Here is an 18,848-nt window from a genome sequence, read left to right as displayed (position 1 = left end):
ACCAATCCAGAGTGAGTGATTTTGTGTTTAAACCTAAGCCTCGAGTGAACTCTCACTTTTATCACTCTGCTCCTCCTCTGGCTACATACACTTCCTAAAAATGTAACACCTTTTTCAAACTACTGTGAAAGAAAAAAGTCTTGGTCATGATGAACAAAGCTCACTGAAGCTGGCACAATCAGACGACTAAAATAAAATGTGAGTACAAACATATCAGTAACAGATTCAAACACTACTTTATTATTCTATTATCTACTTACAGTTTATTACAGGTTAATAAGAAATCATTTCATATTGACCCTTAAATGATTTTAATTGCTTATCAACAAGCTAAACCAGTTTTTAAATTTTATTTTATTGCAAACAGATTCGTATCTCCTGCTTATATAGTCTATGGAAATGTCCAAAATATGAATGAGTATACATAAACAAGTTATGTGTGGGTATCTATAGAAATGAAAGTTAAAAATAGCATTGAAAATAAACTTTACAGTAATGTATGATTATTTGACTGTTTAGGTCAGGTGAATGAAGTGTTATAGGATAATCTAAACGTTAGATTTGAAGGCTGATTTATTTTCAGATAAATGCACCTATCATTGTACAATTAAAAATAAATGTCAGTATTTGGTGCAGATAACTACAGACATCTTTAATGTTTAATGCACTGATAACAACTCCCCCGATTCCCAATAGCACTTTTGCAGCTTCTACTTTACATTATATAATGAGGACATTTTAAGTGACAGTACGTATATGCATACAATATAACAAGTCAGAAACACCACATTTTAAAGTCTGTATATTTTCATATGGTAAAAAATTAAAGCTACATAAACTGATTTTTAGATTATTCTGCAAAGTAGAATCATGTATACTTACATTTTCATAATACTTTGACAAATTTCCATTAAAGCTTTGTTAACAGACAATAGCATGATCACAATGATCCCACTGGCGTTCCAAAATAGTGCAGTTCCTCAATTAAACTTGTTTCCTTTTATACTTGCAAGCCAGTGGGATCAAGACAAACAGGCTAATGCAAGCAAGAAAGTAAACTGTAAGCTTTTATATTAAGCGGTTGAACAAACAATATTAATTATTGTGTACCATACAATGAAAATGATTCTAGTATTTTGCTACTACTCACTGCAGGAATACATGAACTTCAGTAGCTAAGAAGCTTGAAATACTTTCTAAGTCTTCACAAACATTTGGTTGGTGCCTACCAATTCCAATACATTTATAAAAGCAGTTATGGAGATATTTTGTTGTTAAAGCTGCAACAATTTAAACAAGGCAAGTGAAGAAGTTATATAGATTGTTCTTATCTTCTTCTTGAAATTTCTTTCATCAAACAAAAGTCCATAAAATGACCATGTCCCATTAATAATACTCCTTCTAATGTTATTTAGATATAACTTACATTTACATGTGTGTCCTATCTGATCCATTTACAATGAAACTCTTGAGTTTAACATCTGCTGCACTGGACTAGGTTGGCAATAGTAACAAGGGACTGAAACAAAGATGTATCAAGTGTCAATTAATTTTGAGAACATATGCCTTTTTCATTTAGATGGCATATTTTTGCAGATAAATCTAGTACAATTATTTAATTAAAAGTTTTAAATAGATATTTCTGCTCTGACTTAGTAAATGCAAAACATCTCTCTCTCTCCTGAAAATGACATATTTAAAAAAAAACTATTTTGTCCTTTAAACAACTCCCCAAACACAAAGTGTTTCAGCCTGTATAAAATCTCTGTCAATGATTTCTAGGTAAGAGTTGGGCTGTAAGAAGGTTGCAGTAAACTGTTTTGTTAGTAGGCAGCGCAGGAATGAAGCATTTTCAAGATCAAGCAAGAGTCTTCTTATTTAAGGCTGAAGGATGGAAATGAGAAAAAAAATCAAAAAGGATGAGGCTTTACAGAATAAAAAAAGTGAGAGTAATAGTATATAAGCAGAAAATGTATCACACTAATCACTACTATAATAAACAGCACCAAAACATCAGTAGTTTGGGTGAGACTGATAGAGCAAGAGACCTAAATTTCTAATTTAAACATTCTTTAGAATTTTAACATTCAACCACAATTCCTCTGTCAGCTAAAATTTAAGTGGCCAAAACTCAAAAATATTAAAAGAGCCTTCAAAACAGATATTTAAAAATAATAAAAATGGTGTGTTAACAGATGTATGCATAAACCAGACCTATAAATAGCTATTGTATGAAAAATATTTCAGTGCAAAGGCAATTTTAAGATTTCTAAAAAATACATTACAAATAATTTGTTAACTGCACACAGGAAATTTGTCACTACTACTGGTATAAAACTTATACCCATATAAGATTATTTAAAAAATATATACACCAGTGTTTTATGTAGGGGACAGTTCTAACTGACCGACATTCAAGTATGCAATGGCAAATATAAATATATTTATATTTATTAATATTACAGTATGTGACCAATATGATGGCATTGTTTGAAACTGAAAACTGCTACATATTAAATGGTAAAGATGCCCTAATATCATTCTTTAGGGCAATGAATGAGGTTGTCAGACTTTTCTCTTCTTCTCTCTAATCTTTGGTATAATGAAGTTTTCACAATTCACTTTTTAAAAATTCTAGCTGTTTTTCCCAGTGTTTCTTAACAGTAGGTCACTGGTTCTTATGAAGAGTTCATTGGAAATGTTTGTGTGAAACGTTTCCTAGTGAATTGATTTTACTTTTATTTTAAAAAACATGTATTTCTAAGTTATTTTACACAAAATGAAATCCTCCCCTTTCCCCCCTTACCTACAGCATTAAAAAGTCTGCAAACAATGCCTTGGTCAAGTTTTCTAATAAAGGCAGCAGCTCTCATCCCAAAAACTTAGTTTCCATTTAGAAATAAACTTTTAACTAATGGCCTGCCAGAAGCATTCATGGAAATGCTTGTTAATCTGTTATTAACTATGGGTACATTAAAATTGATCAGTGTTAGATTAAATCTTGAAGCATTTTTACACCCCAAATAAAACACTGGACAAAAACCAAGCAAGTACATATCTAAGTAAAACCAGTGCAAGGTAAAATTAATGCTGCAGAGAAATTGGAAGCACAAGCTGGCTGTAATGCTTTAAATAATTCATACATCTTGTAGTCAGACTCATTTCTACCAGAAATATGTTTTAACCCACAGTAATCAGGGCTGGCTCCAGGCACCAGCTTAACAAGCAGGTGCTTGGGGCGGCCAAGGGAGAGGGGCGGCACCTCCGGCAATTCGGGGGCGGCAGGTCCCTCACTCCCTCTAGGAGCGAAGGACCTGCCGCTGAACTGCGGCCGCCAATCGCGGCTTTTTTTTTTTTTTTTTTCGCTTGGGGCGGCAGAAATGCTGGAGCCGGCCCTGATAGTAATAGACACATGCCATCTAGTGGTCATGTCTCAAAAGACTAACAAACGTATACTGGCTTCTTCATAATGAGATACATATAGTGGATCCATTAGCCATTAAGTTAAAATAAGAATCAAAGACCAAAAATGGAGATATTAAAAAAATCCTATTTGAGTAGCATAAAAGATTGGTTATGAACAACTATTTCCTATCATTGACAGGAAAAAGCTTAACCCACCAATACTTTCTAATATGTATACTTTAGAATCATGCACATACACTTTTCCAGAGAGGTAGCTAGGTGATAGGAACACTGGTTAATTTATTCTTAAATTCAGACATTTTAGGCTAAATTCTTAAATTCAGTAACTGAGTAAATATCAATAATGATGGTTTTATGTATTTGACAGCCAGCTTGACTCCATATGGTGTGTCTCTAGTCTAAGCAAAATGTATTTTGTCTACCTTTCTACAGGGGAAACTAACTTAAAACCATACTAGCCCTGATTTGGCCACTTACAAGGAAGTGAATAGTAGAGAGTGTTTCTTGAAAGCAGATTTGCACAGAGGAAACACCAGTTTGTTCTACAGAAAGAGCAAAGAAAGAAAAAAGTACAGAGGAAAATCAGAAGCAGCACTTGTTAAATATTCTTTAAGTGACTTTCACTGGAGTTATCTGAGGTCATTGCTTCTGGCTGAAAATTGAAACTGTTGATCTCAAAATGTAGGTCATTGACTAAAACTATACACTTCAAGTAATACAGAAAATGACTAATGACAACAGAAGCAACAAACGCACAAACGTCTTGACACAGCATGAAGAGAATTTCTAGTGTTATCAGTCTCACAGTACCAGACTGTGCGGATTGTTCATTGCTGCAGCAGTTCAAAACATAAAAAAGGGGCCAACAGGCCTGGAAAGATTCATACTTATAGCTCTTGATCCTATTTGTCTGAACATTATTTCAGACAGGAAAAGCCAAGTGTATTTTAGTACAGTTCTGTGACATGTTTCCTGTTTTTGCAAAAAAAGAAAGAAAAATGCAGTTCTTAAAGGCTTGAATTGGTGATCTGTCATACGGATGTTTCCAAACCTGACCCACTGTAGCAGTATCTTGCACTGGAATTGCAACGGTTATTTGAATAGCCAAAGATAGATGGAAGTATTGAATAATCATTGCCTCTCCAGTGCGTAAACATCCTTTTTTTAGAATGAGAATTAGACCTCCTGGCTGGGGAATTGCTCCTATATTTTGGGTTTTTCAGAGAGGCAAGAGGTGTGAATTCTGAAATGTGGTCCCAACAGTGCCTGGACATAATCTGTCAAGAAAACAAAGAAATAATACACAGTAAGTGGACAATAAAATAGCTAAATATCCTAAAAAAATGTCATTTCAGAGAGGCACTATGCCTTTGGCACACACATACTGCTCACAAGAGCACCATTGTCTGGCTTGTTTGTTTCAATCAAAGGGGCAATCCCAAAGTGATGAGCAATTAACCAATTTCTACATGATTAATTTTACATTAGATTTAGAGATTAGCGAGCCAGCTATTCTTCATACATGAAGTTGATAATGTGCTCATTAAAGAACAGAGTATGGATTAGAAGGATCATTTTCAATTTGAGAATTATTACCAGTTTACATTATATTTTGCTATATTGATTTAAATATCTTTTAATCCTTGACCTTTTATCAGTGGAGCAGGAATTTTTAAAAGGCCAGAATAATTTCATATGTTTTGTCCAGCATTTCCAAAGAGAGAGAATTCTCCTCAACTAGTTTATGTTAATTGATGAGAATGCACAGTGGGGTTAAATGCACTAGCTCTTTACTTCTTCAGATCTTGCTTGGGTTACATATGGATCTATTAAGGCAATTTATACCACACATCACAATATTATCTTAGTCTAATCTTCCATTAACATTTATCTATGCTATAAAATCACCCCATAACCTAGCACAATGGGTAATATCTACCCAGGAAATACTCAAGACTACAATAATAGCAGTATTGCATGACAAGACTGAAGTACATGTGCACTAACTGAGGGGAAATTTGCTTTGGGCCTTCCCAAAGCAGTGGTCTATTCTCCTCTGCAAATGCACATATAACTAATATTTATGGGTTAAAGAAGCTATATGATAGAGAGGAAAATAAACCTTAAGTAATATTCAAGCCAATGCTATCAGTCACTTTCTCATGAGTAATGAATAAACCATTAATAAATTAACAAACCATTAATAAAACCTACCTCCTCTGTTTAAAACAAAAAATGGCAAAAGGAGGTAAAAACATCAATGTTAGTCATTTCACCCCCTTTGTGTTTATAAAAGCTGCCTGAGACATTATTTCTTTCATAACAATCACATCCCTCAAATACTACTTGTATATGCTCAAGGGCAGCAATAAGGGTCACTTTTTAACTCCACAGTATAATCACTCTCTGAAGACAAACCGTGAGACAAATACAGGGAATTATTCAGCAGAGGGGTATTTAATATAGCCCAGAATCTTTTTAACATATATAGACCAAATACAGGCATTAATTAAGAAGGAAAAAAACAGATAAGTATACATTGCATCTTATGGGAAAGCATTTTATAAATGTTTTTAAAGGATTTTAAAAAAAAGTATACAGGAACTATATTTCATATCCCTCAACCCACAAAGCCAGTTACCCTAAATACCTCTAAAAATGATGTGTTCTATACATAAAATGTCATGAGCTCAAGGTCTATTTTGGGATTGTCCAGGGCTAGAAACAAGTTGTGTGTGTCTACAGTGCAAAACTGGGAAACTCCCCTAAGAATGGTATAAAGCGTCTGTTTTTTGCTCTGCAGGGCTACAAGTTATCTAAAAAAACCGCTGCCTCCCCACCCCCCCGCAGCCCACTTCCCTGCATGCCTCCCTTTGGCTCCTCCACACCCCATCACTCTCTTCACACACTGTCACTCTGACCTTCCTCCCCTTGATTACCCACATGGTTGTTTTCTGGTGTCAGGAAATGGTGAGATGACCATGGGAAGAGGTAAAGTGGGAAGCAAGGTGTATTCGTTGGTACAGGTGGGAGTTTGTTTGGGTAAGACAACTGGTATTAATGAGACTGGAGACCCAGGTGCTGAGTCTCAACGTCTTTGTGCTTGAAGAGCTCATGACCCTATGCTGCTTTTTCAGTAGTACCATGGGAAAACACTCTGGCTCTGGGCACACAGGAATTCTGTCCCCACTCCAGGTCCCTGCTTGATACATAGCCCTGGGCCTGGTCTACACTACGATTTTAGGTCGAATTTAGCAGCGTTACCTTGATTTAAACCTGGACCCGTCCACACGACGAAGCCCTTTTTTTCAACTTAAAGGGCTCTTTAAATCGATTTCTTTAATCCACCTCCGACGAGGGGATTAGCACTGAAACCGGCCTTTCCGGGTCAGATTTGGGGTAGTGGGGACAAAATTCGATGGTATTGGCCTCTGGGAGCTATCCCAGAGTGTTCCATTGTGACCGCTCTGGACAGCGCTCTCAACTCAGATGCACTGGCCAGGTAGACAGGAAAAGGCCCGCGAAATTTTGAATTTCCTGTTTGCCCAGCGTGGTGGAGAGCCCAGGTGAACACGCAGAGCTCATCAGTACAGATAACCATGATGGAGTCGCAGGATCGCAAAAGAGCTCCAGCATGGACCAAATGAGAGGTACGGGATCTGCTCACCATATGGGGAGATGAATCAGTGATAGCTGAACTCCGTAGCAGTAAACGAAATGCCAAAACATTAGAAAAAGTCTCAAAGGGCATCAAGGACAGAGGCCATAACAGGGACGCACAGCAGTGCTGCGTGAAAATTAAGGAGCTAAGGCAAGCCTACCACAAAACCAGAGAGGCAAACGTAAGGTCCGGGGCAGAGCCGCAGACATGCTGCTTCTACGCTGAGCTGCATGCCATGCTAGGGGGTGCAGCCACCACTACCCCAACCCTGTGCTTTAACTCCATCAATGGAGAATCACGAAACACGGACGCGGGTTTTGGGGACAAGGAAGATAATGATGAAGACATTGAAGATAGCTCACAGCAAGGAAGCGGAGAAACTGGTTTCCCCAACAGCCAGGATATGTTTTTCACCCTGGGCCTGGAACCAGTTACCCCGAACCCACCCAAGGCGTGCTCCCAGACCCTGAGGGCACACAAGGCACCTCTGGTGAGTGTACCTTTGTAAATATTACACATGGTTTAAAAGCAAGCGTGTTTAATGATTAATTTGCCCTGGCATTCGCGGCCAGTACAGTTACTGGAAAAGTCTGTTAATGTGTATGGGGATGGAGCGGAAATCCTCCAGGGACATCTCCAGAAAGCTCTCCTTCATGTACTCCCAAAGCCTTTGCAAAAAGTTTCTGGGGAGGGCTGCCTTATTCCGTCCTCCATGGTAGGACACTTTACCATGCCAGACCAGTAGCACGTAGTCTGGAATCATTGCATAACAAAGCATGGCAGCGTATGGTCCCGGTGTTTGCTGGCATGCAGACAACATCCATTCCTTATCTCTCTTTGTTATCCTCAGGAGAGTGATATCATTCACGGTCACCTGGTTGAAATAGGGTGATTTTATTAAGGGGACGTTCAGAGGTGCCCGTTCCTGCTCTGCTGAACAGAAATGTTCCCCGCTGTTAGTGATCATCCCAGAGAATTGGGTGTGGGGGGGATGGGAGGGGGGTTAGTTGGGTTTGTGCTGCAGGTTAACCCGGAAACCGCAGCCCCTCCTTTTAAATTGCAAACCCATTTTAAATGGCCAACCCAACGGGTGCTTGGTATGGGAAATGAGGGCGCTACTGTTTGAAACCATTCCCACATGTTAAGAAGGTTAAAAAAGCCAAAAGACTGTGGCTTACCATGGCTGCCTGCGAGCCGAAATCTGTTGCCTGGCACTGCGTGAGTGATCTCTCACACCAAACCGGCAGGCACTCAATATAAGAGGAAAAATGCGACCTTGTAACGAAAGCACATGTGCTGTGTAATGTGAATAGCAAGATTTAACGTGAAAGAGTGTACCCATTGTTCTCTTTAACTACCACCTCTCCCTTCTCCTCCACCAGCTGCAAATGTTTCTCCTTCGCAGAGGCTAGTGAAGATTAGAAGGCGAAAAAGGCGCACTCAGGATGACATGTTCTCGGAGCTCCAGATGTCCTCCCATGCTGACAGAGCACAACAGAATGCGTGGAGGCAGACAATGTCAGAGTGCAGGAAAGCACTATATGAACGCGAGGAGATGTGGCGGGCTGAATCGCGGGCTGAAGAGAGCAAGTGGCGGGCTGAAGAGGATAGGTGGCGTCAGCTTGCTGACAGAAGGCAAGAGTCGATGCTCCGGCTGCTGGAGCATCAAACTGATATGCTCCAGCGTATGGTTGAGCTGCAGAAAAGGCAGCAGGAGCACAGACCGCCGCTACAGCCCCTGTGTAACCAACAGCCTTCCTCCCCAAGTTCCATTGCCTCCTCACCCAGATGCCCAAGAACGCAGTGGGGGGGCCTCCGGCCACCCAGCCACTCCACCCCAGAGGATTGCCCAAGCAACAGAAGGCTGACCTTCAATAAGTTGTAAAGTTTTAAAGTGCAGTGTGTCCTTGTCCTTATCTCCTCCCCCACCCCACCCGGCGCTTCCCTCCTCCTCCACCCCTCCCGGGCTACCTTGGCAGTTATCCCCCTATTTGTGTGATGAATTAATAAAGAATGCATGAATGTGAAGTAACAATGACTTTATTGCCTCTGCAAGCGGTGATCGAAGGGGGGAGGGGAGGGTGGTTAGCTTACAGGGAAGAAGAGTGAACTGGGGGAGGGTCATCAAGGAGAAACAAACATAACTTTCACACCGTAGCCTGGCCAGTCATGAAACTGGTTTTCAAAGCTTCTCTGATGCGCACCATGCCCTGCTGTGCTCTTCTAACCGCCCTGGTGTCTGGCTGCGCGTAATCAGCGGCCAGGCGATTTGCTTCAACCTCCCACCCCGCCATAAATGTCTCCCCCTTACTCTCACAGATATTGTGGAGCATGCAGCAAGCAGTAATAACAATGGGAATATTGGTTTCGCTGAGGTCTATCCGAGTCAGTAAACTGCGCCAGCGTGCTTTTAAACGTCCAAATGCACATTCTACCACCATTCTGCACTTGCTCAGCCTATAGTTGAACAGGTCCTGACTACTGTCCAGGCTGCCTGTGTACGGCTTCATGAGCCATGGCATTAAGGGGTAGGCTGGGTCCCCAAGGATAACTATAGGCATTTCAACATGCCCAATGGTTATTTTCTGGTCTGGGAAGAAAGTCCCTTCCTGCAGCTTTTGAAACAGACCAGAGTTCCTGAAGACGCAAGCATCATGTTCCTTTCCCGGCCATCCCACGTTGATGTTAGTGAAACGTCCCTTGTGATCCACCAGTGCTTGCAGCAGCATTGAAAAGTACCCCTTGCAGTTTATGTACTCGCTGGCTTGGTGCTCCGGTGCGAAGATAGGGATATGGGTTCCATCTATCACCTCACCACAGTTAGGGAATCCCATTGCAGCAAAGCCATCCACTACGACCTGCACGTTTCCCCAGAGTCACTACCCTTGATACCAGCAGCTCTTTGATTGCTTTGGCTACTTGCATCACAGCAGCCCCCACAGTAGATTTACCCACTCCAAATTGATTCCCGACTGACTGGTAGCTGTCTGGTGTTGCAAGCTTCCACAGGGCTATCACCACTCACTTCTGTGAGGGCTGCTCTCATCTTGGTATTCTGGTGCTTCAGGGCAGGGGAAAGCAACTCACAAAGTTCCATGAAAGTGCCCTTACGCATGCGAAAGTTTTGTAGCCACTGGGAATCGTCCCACACCTGCAATACTATGCGGTCCCACCAGTCTGTGCTTCCCTGGCCCAGAATCGGCGTTCCACGGCATGAACCTGCCTCATTAACACCATAATTTGCACATTGCTGGGGCCCGTACTTTGTGAGAGGTCTATGTCCATGTCTATTTCCTCATCACTCTTGTCGCCGCGCTGCCGTCACCTCCTTGCCTGGTTTTGCCTTGGCAGGTTCTGGTCCTGTATATACTCCAGGATAATGCACGTGCTGTTTAAAGTGCTCATAATTGCCGCGGTGATCTGAGCGGGCTCCATGATCCCAGTGCTATGGCATCTGGGCTGAAAAAAGGCGCGAAACGATTGTCTGCCGTTGCTTTCACAGCAGGGAGGGAGGGAGGGTGGGGCCTGACGACATGTACCCAGAATCACCCGCGACACTGTTTTTGCCCCATCAGGCATTGGGATCTCAACCCAGAATTCCAATGGGCGGCAGAGACTGCGGGAACTGTGGGATAGCTACCACAGTGCAATGCTCCAGAAGTCGACGCTAGCCTCAGTACTGTGGACGCAGTCCGCCGACTTAATGCACTTAGAACATTTTGTGTGGGGACACACACAATCGACCTTATAAAAACGATTTCTAAACAACCGACTTCTATAAATTCGACCTAATTTCGTAGTGTAGACATACCCCTGGTCTCCTCAAAACAAGATCCTTCTCATACATAACACTCTCTCCCACAACTATCCTTGAAGGCCAATGAACACTCCTGCACCCTCTATATTTCCACTCACCCTTCCTGACCCCCCTCACAGGTTCCCCATGGTGACTTCTGTAGTGACACCGGGACAGAAAAAGCCTGAAAGGCAGTTTAATCTAATCACGGACCCCAGACACTAGAATAATGCATTAATTGTAACTATAGCGTTATTGCATAGTGTCACCACAGGGCAGAATTAAGGTTCTTCCTGTGCTTTAACTATGCTTTTCTGTACCTTAACCTTAAACTTAAAAGAAATCGAAACATGTTAAACTCCAAATTTTCTGGGTTTTTAATGCCTGTTTTGGAGATAATTACAAAATTCCCGTGTGATTTTTTTTTTAACCATAAAATTACTGCTATGTACTTTCAATCTTAATGCCATTCTAATGCAGTTTTTCATCCAAGAATATATATCACACAAGAGACATAATACATGGAGCTCCATGTTTGAGTTTTCAGTAATACCTACAGCATTTTAAGACTCTGTATGTCTAACATCTTGTTTTGTCTGCATTTGGTCTATACATGTGTCTGAGAAGAACCTGGGCTATGACGAATAAACTGCTAATGGATAAGTATTATTTCTCTGTATACTATGTATTCAGCACCCAAGATATAGCATGAGAACAAGTAGTTTATAAATATGAAAGCAATTGTCATACAATACTTAATCTCTTAAACCCAATCCTCTTCAATGGAACCCCCTGTGGGTGTATGGATCCATGCAGGCAGATTGCTTTGCAGGATCAGGGCCTTTTACTATTACGTGTCTGAGACAAAAACACCTTACCTGTGATATGACATACATCATACAAAAACTTGGATCTCTAAGAAAATGGTCATGATATTATATATCAAAACTGGTAAGGCACAACAAAAACTCTGGAGGAAATAGTTTTAGTTGTAAATAGCACAGCACACCAATAGAAATGACTCCAAACTGGCAACATGTGCAATACTGTTACCTAGCATTGATCTAATTATGCCTCGGAAGCTGAAAGAGTTCCTTCAAGAAGTGGCCCATCGCTGTTCGCCAGTGCATTTAGAGTTGTTTTATGTTTCATACTCTTCTGCAAGGATGAGGAAAAACACTGAGACTACTGCTGAATACATGAGGGAAATGAGTGAATTTCTCAAGATGTAAAGAATAAAAATCTAACTGTTGTATCAAGGTCATATAAAGCAATAAAATTTTCCAATATAGATTTTTTTTAAAAGTTAGGTTTAAATCAAAATGTAGATTCCTAATCCTGGGGTTAATTCCTTGAGCCATACTGCCCACTCAGAATGGCTTTAATCCCATTTTGAACTCCACTGATAGAATACTAATCACTCTCTCAGAGATATATACAGTGTACCATAACTAACTAGTAATGTGTATATGTTCTGCCACACTCTTTTGACTATTAATTACAGCAGAAAAAGTTCTTTGTATTAACAAGAGATTTCCTTATGACATGATCAAATAACTTGAGAGCACAGTGCCTATAAGAATGTCAAAACTGTCCTGGAACAAGGCTATTAGCTATGCTGGTAGAATGTTTATTTATGAGGAAGGCTAAGATTTTGTCATGGATATTTTTAGAAAAGGTCACGGGCAATAAAGAAAAATTCACGGAAGCCAATGATCTGTCCATGACTTTGACTAAAAACATTGGTGACAAAATGGGGAGCTGCGGAGTCTCCACACCGTCTGTGGCAGCTGGACAGCTGCAGGGGCTCCAGCTGGAGCTGCGCGGGGTCCCCGCCACCTGTGGCTCCGGTGGCCAGGCGCTCCCAGGGGCTCCCACCGCTCAGGAGCTGCAGGATACCCCCCCACCAGCAGCGGCTCAGAGCTCAGACAAATCCTGTAGTTTCCGGCCGCCGCAGGCTGAAGTCATGGAGGCCCCTGGAAGTCATGGATTCTGTGACTTTCATGACCTCCGTGACAAACTCGTAGCCTTATTTATGAGATGTCAGCTCAAAGTGCTCAGCCACCAAAATTAAAGAGCAAATGGTCCCCTTTACTTATTTGCAGAATGATTCTGTACTGAAGAAATAGGCAGTTGCACTTGAAACTGATGAGGGTTGGTGCTACAGGAGGTCACCTTGAAGACTACTCATTCCAACACAGGGAAAGGGTCAGTAGTTGTCATGGGATTCAAGTTCTTCAAAAGCAGAATCCTGTCCTCTTTTTTTTCAAAAGAGAAGAAGCCAACGACTTGACAAAGATAATAGTTTATTGGTCACTGACGTAATAAAAGCACTCTAGTTCAACAGGCTATACTCATAGGAAACTGGAAGTATGTAGAGTCCCCATTATTCCTTTCTAAAGCAAAGTACCATTTTTGGCTCCTCTACAAACAACAAAAGGCAAAGATTTCATAACAAGGTGGATGACCTGAGATTGGGACTGAAGCAAAATACTAAAGAGAAAATATCTGTCAGCAACCAAATGGAAGGGAAAAGGTATTGTTTTTTTTTAATGGGTTAAAAATGTAAAATTACAGAGCCAATAAAAAAGTGGGAAGAAGATCATTTGACGTGCTTTTGCATTTTTCAAATGAATGTTGCCAGATATTAGATGTTTCTGCTGTTAGTTAGAGGGAAGAAAGAATAATGGTAGTGGAAATGTAATAAATTAATGCAATTTGGGTATAACACAGGACCACAGTGTATGATAGATAACAGAGAAAACACCATACACGTGTAATTTCAAATTAAAGGGCCAAATTCAGCTTGCCTCACACAGGCAAATAGTCTCACAGTAATTATTGAGCCTACTTGTCTGAGAGGTGCATGCCGGTTTTGGTCTAAAGTTACTCATAGCAATAGATTCCTCCAAAGCTTTTGCAGAAGCATTGATTGTTTTATCCCAACAAAGGAAGGTAGCTAGCATAAACACCCCCCTCTGGTATGGAACTTCAAACGGGGACAGACTTCAAATGATGTTTTTTAATGGTAATGGATGGTAAATAGCTGTTCACCCACACAAATAATCTCTAGGTTAGAAATACAAAGTTCTGTAGAGCTAGAATTGGTTCAGTATATTTTCAGCTGTTGCAGAAGCCCTCTAAACTATATTATAAAGAAGGCTTTATCATTTGAAGGGATGCAAAAACTAAAAATCATTGCTGTTCAAGCTGCTAATTCAAACCAATTCTAGCATATTTAGAAGAGAATTTTAGCCAAAAATTTGAACTTCAAAATTAATTTCATTTGTCCTCCCTGTGACTTATGCAACAACTCATTTTTAAATGACAACACTTTTTAAAAAAAAGAAAAGAAAAAAATTCTATTTATTATGTTGGTCAGTCAGAAAATATGAATATGAAATCTGCAATAGCGATTGGCCCCATTGAAGTCAATGAGAGCTTTGCTATTGACTTTAATGGGGACATGATTTCACCTTAAATTGGTCTATAAAAGGGCATCTTTCACTAATCTATTTCCTACATTTTTGTTAATTTAAATATTTTGAATTCAACAGTTATTTCTGATCTTATAGATTTTTTTTTCTTTCTAGAAAGCAGCATAGAATTCCGTGAAGTAGAATACAAGGAAAATTTCCTTTAAAAAAAGAAACATTTTTGCTGGAAATAATGGCTGCAGAACAAAAGATCAGAGTTGCAGCATTTTCCCCCACGGTAGTGGAGTAGACACATTACAAAAGAGCCATTAAATGGCTTAATACCATAATTTCTCTATTAAGTTAGAAATAATGGTAAAACCAATATCATCTTGCTTAAGGGCTTTATCACTTCTTTGTGTGGTGAACAGTCAACTTAGTCAGTTACAATGCAAGCACTATGTGCATTCATCTACAGAAACATCAGTGCTTCAAAAAGGAGGGAAACAGTCACAGATCTTTGATTCCTGAAGCAGAAATATTACTGCCTAAAATTTGAATGACTGTGACAAAGATGACTCAGATAACCACTAATGATATGTAAACACTTTAGGATAAACACAAGGAGGAAAAAGCTATTCTGAATAGTAGTTTATATGTGAGTCAGAAGTGGAGACAATGATAACAGTAAACAGGTTTTGATGATAATTAAGCTTTCTACTGTCTTTTGAATGAAATGGCCAAGCATGCAGAAAGGCAGAAAAAAAATCACCTTTTATTCCATTAGAAACTTAGACTGCTTGAAGTCTGAGAAAGCATAAAGATGGTGGACTGCTCAACAGAAAGGCACTGATGTTTAGTCTGATTTCCCCAGAAGATTGTAGGAAGTAATCGTGCACATCATGTATGTTTAAAGCAAGGTAGTGGTTATTTAGGCAAAAGCAGGTTGGAAGATAGGAGGAAGGAGAGAGAGAGAAGAAAGAAATACAAGGGATAAATCTGGTTAAAAGCTAAAGATTTTCTAGAGATATTAGACCTTATTAAAAATGAACATTGCCACTGTTAAGCCCACACTCTGCTTTCCAGCTAGTTCATTTTCCAACATTAACACATAATGGCACTGAGAAATGCCATTCGATATACATCCTCCCCGCACCCTCTTTTTATTTTTTTGTTTTATAACCCATCCTCATTCTCTCTCTTTAGAGTTTTTAGCCCGAGCACCCACAGCCTACACAGAGATCAGAGAACTGATGATATAGTGAGCTTCTGTAAGTAGCAGTCATATACCGAAGAATCCTATCTTCAAAGGTCCAAATGGAAAAATTCTACAATCTGATCTGTGCAGAAATCTTGTTCCAATATTCTGCTATTCCTACAAGCTTGGTTTTCCTATTGAAATGGGTCAATTATAGTTTTATACATACAGGGAATGTAGAATAATGGCATTGAGAGTTGCCTTACAGATATGAGAGTTTTAAGGTTGGAACTGGCCTGATGGCCCTCGGCAGTAGTGCTGTGGGCTACCATCCAAACAACCTGAGTTTGGCTCCATTCTCATTCATCAGTAAGGGAGTTTTGCATTGACACCATACAGCAGTTTTTCCTGTTGGCTGATCAAAGGAATGGGGAAAGTAGAGATCTGAAAACAGGCTTGTCTTTGTATGTGACTACAGTGCATGTCAGTGTGTTTGTAGTTTAGTATGCTGTGAATATATGCATCTCATATATGTGAATATTAATTCTAGAAAGAGTATTGAAAGAAACAAAAATAAAAATAAGTTTAACTATAGATGAAAAGAGCTAATAGCATTATGAATTAGTAACATTTAAATCAGTGGTTCTCAACCCATGGCCTGCAGGCCACTTGCAGCCCAATTATCACACAGCTGCGGCCAATGTGATATCCTCTGCGTTATATGGGTAGTATATATATTGTGTGGATGCAGCCCACATAACACAGAGAGAGCTGCATATGTGGCCCAAAATGGTAAATAGGTTGAGAACAACTGGTTTAAATGCATGAATTTTTGTAAAAGCCACAGCCTCACTAGAGACAGCAAACAAGAGTAATATAGTTTCCTAGGAAATGATTAGATTACATGGGTCACGTAACGTGATAAATTAGCAGTATTAAACTACTTAGTCATATGCATATTAATTTTTAAATTTACAAATCATGGATTAATTAAACAAACATTCATATAGTCTTCTCTTGATATTGGAGTGGAACTTCTTTTGCAAAGAGTTACTTTGGATTTGGTTACAAAAAACTTGCCTTCTTGCTATTGGTTTTATTTTGTGCTCAGGAAATGCCTTTACATGGTTTTCCATTGTATATAGCTGTAATGAACTGCCTGGATCAGTACCATCAACTATTTCTCAACAGTCTTATAATTTATGAAGAGTTGATCAAAAAGCTCTCACAGTGAAATTTCAACACTGAAGAAAATGACTAACACAAACTTATCACTAAACATTCTATTCTCTCCATTTATTGCTTCTAAAATGCTAGAGGGCTCTAACTTTTAAGGATTCATAGTAAATATCACTAACTCTACTAAGAAAGATATTTTTACCTGGGTTCTTTCTGTTGCTGTGGGCCACAACTGTCTGCATAAAACCTTTTTGAGTACATCTGGAAGAAGGCTGACAGTTATGAGCAAAATGATACCCAGCCATGCAGGACCACTAGACAGCATCTGCATGAAAACATAGTACATCCTCTGATAATTGAGAAAAGGCCTAGTGGGAAAAAGAAAAAAGAAATTAAACCTCAATGGACCATCTAAGAAAAAAATTCCCAACATTGTTAAATATAAAAACTGGAGTAGCGGAGTTGTGTGAAACAGTTTCCAATTTGCACAGAGTTCACTTTTCAGTTTGTGGGAGTTCATCTATTGGAGTTTCACTTTGTATTTCACATTCAAACAAACCAGAAAACTCAGACAAGCTTAGTTCGAATGGCCTCCACCTTTCGCCTGGCTTAGGCCTTGTCTACACTACGTGAATAGCGTAACGCAAGTCGACGTAGCTTAGATCTACTTACCACGGGGTCCACACTATGCGATGTCGATGGGAGATGCTCTCCTGTCGACTCCACTTACTCTTCTCGATGTGGTGGAGTACAGAAGTCAACAGGAGAGCGATCTGTGGTTGATTTACAGGGTCCCACGGTAACTGTAGACAAGCCCTTAGTGTCAAAACCACTGTAGTTTGTACAATATTTTAGCCTAAATCATTCTTCCTCTGGCCATGGAAGGAGAATGATTATCAGGCAACTCCAGCCCCCAAATTAACCACAGAATAGACTTCAGCCTGGTCTGGGATACTCAACAGGTCTTCCTTCCCCCTCCAAATGTTCCAGACTCATCCTCAATATTGACAACTCCAAATGTTCAAAAATCATGAGTCAGACCCCTAATGCCCCCAAAATATCCCAATCGTGATTGGCTTAAAAATTAGGATATAAAAACATGCAACATTTTCACATGCTTTTTGATTGTTTTCACCTTTAGGGGGACGAACACCTCCCCTCCGCAACTTGTATGTTATCTCAGGGTCAAAATTCAACCTTAAATACACTCACAAGAATGTAGCCTCCCTGTTCACTAATCGGAGAGAGCTCCGCTTACCCTTGTCTATCTGCTGGTGCTTGGGGAACTTGCCTTTCTATCCCCCTCCCTCCTTTGAAAGGATAGGGAACAGCCCTATTCTCATTCACCCTGTATGCTCCTGTACCCTATCTATTCCCTACATTCATTTGCCCCCCATATTTCCCTCTTTCTCCTCATAGTCTTCTCCTCCTCACATTCTCCTGCATTCCTCCTCAGTCTGCCTGCTGCCTCCCACATTCCCCCCACATCCATCTCATGCCTTCTACATCCCCAGACTCTACATATTTCCTTGTCCAGCTCCCCAGTACATTCATTTTCTCTGCGGCCCTCACAGACTCATTCTTTGTACCTCCACGTTTTCCTGTCTTGTGCATGGCCATCGTGACTAAGGAACAATTGTCACTTTTATCAACAAAGGTTAAAGGGACATCCAAGGCAGATGGCGATCCAGCCTCCTTTTGAAAACCTCCAGTGAAGGAGCTTCCACTACCTCCCTAGGCAGCCTGTTCCATTGTCCTACCGTTCTTACGGTTAGAAAGTTTCCCCTGAGATTTACTCAAAATCTGCTATGCTGTAGTTTGAACCCATTGCCTCTTGTCCTGCCCTCTGGGGCAAGAAAGAACAGCTTTTTCCTGTCTTTTTTTATAGCAGCCTTTCCAGTATTTGAAGACTGCTATCATGTCCCTCCCTCAATCTCCTCTTTTCCGAACAGAATATTCCCAGTTCCTTCAGCCTTTGTTCACATGGCTTGCATTTCATCCCTTTGATCATCTTTGTTGCTCGCCCCTGGATCCTTTCCAGTTTCTCTACATCCTTTCTATACGTTGGTGACCAAAATCGGACACAGTACTCCAGCTGAGGCCTAATCTCCCATGACTTGCAAGCTAGAAGCAAGAGGAAGACCAAAGACAGGGTAGGCCCACTGCTCAGTG

General features: G+C 40.3%; 1 protein-coding gene across 3 annotated transcripts in view; it reads right to left on the bottom strand.

The window, feature by feature from the left end:
- Window positions 1-3,371: 3,371 nt before the first annotated feature.
- The window catches only part of ATP11A (ATPase phospholipid transporting 11A), a 46,800-nt gene continuing 31,323 nt past the window's right edge, over window positions 3,372-18,848 (bottom strand). The window contains exons 15-17 of one of the 3 annotated variants that reach the window (XM_026647582.2): window positions 16,879-17,044; window positions 15,072-15,160; window positions 4,619-4,703 (exon numbers count right to left, since the gene is read on the bottom strand). In XM_026647582.2, the coding sequence (XP_026503367.1) occupies window positions 15,083-15,160; window positions 16,879-17,044 (244 nt within the window). In that variant the 3' untranslated portion in view covers window positions 4,619-4,703; window positions 15,072-15,082. Of the gene's footprint in view, window positions 4,704-11,936; window positions 12,042-15,071; window positions 15,161-16,878; window positions 17,045-18,848 lie in introns of all 3 variants that reach the window. The other 2 variants (XM_026647577.1, XM_026647578.2) reach the window with 2 other exon arrangements.

This window comes from Terrapene carolina, unplaced genomic scaffold, assembly GCF_002925995.2.
Source record: "Terrapene carolina triunguis isolate 2854851 unplaced genomic scaffold, T_m_triunguis-2.0 Scaffold21, whole genome shotgun sequence".
Lineage (NCBI taxonomy): Eukaryota > Metazoa > Chordata > Testudines > Emydidae > Terrapene > Terrapene triunguis.
This window is presented reverse-complemented; position numbering and strand designations above follow the sequence as displayed.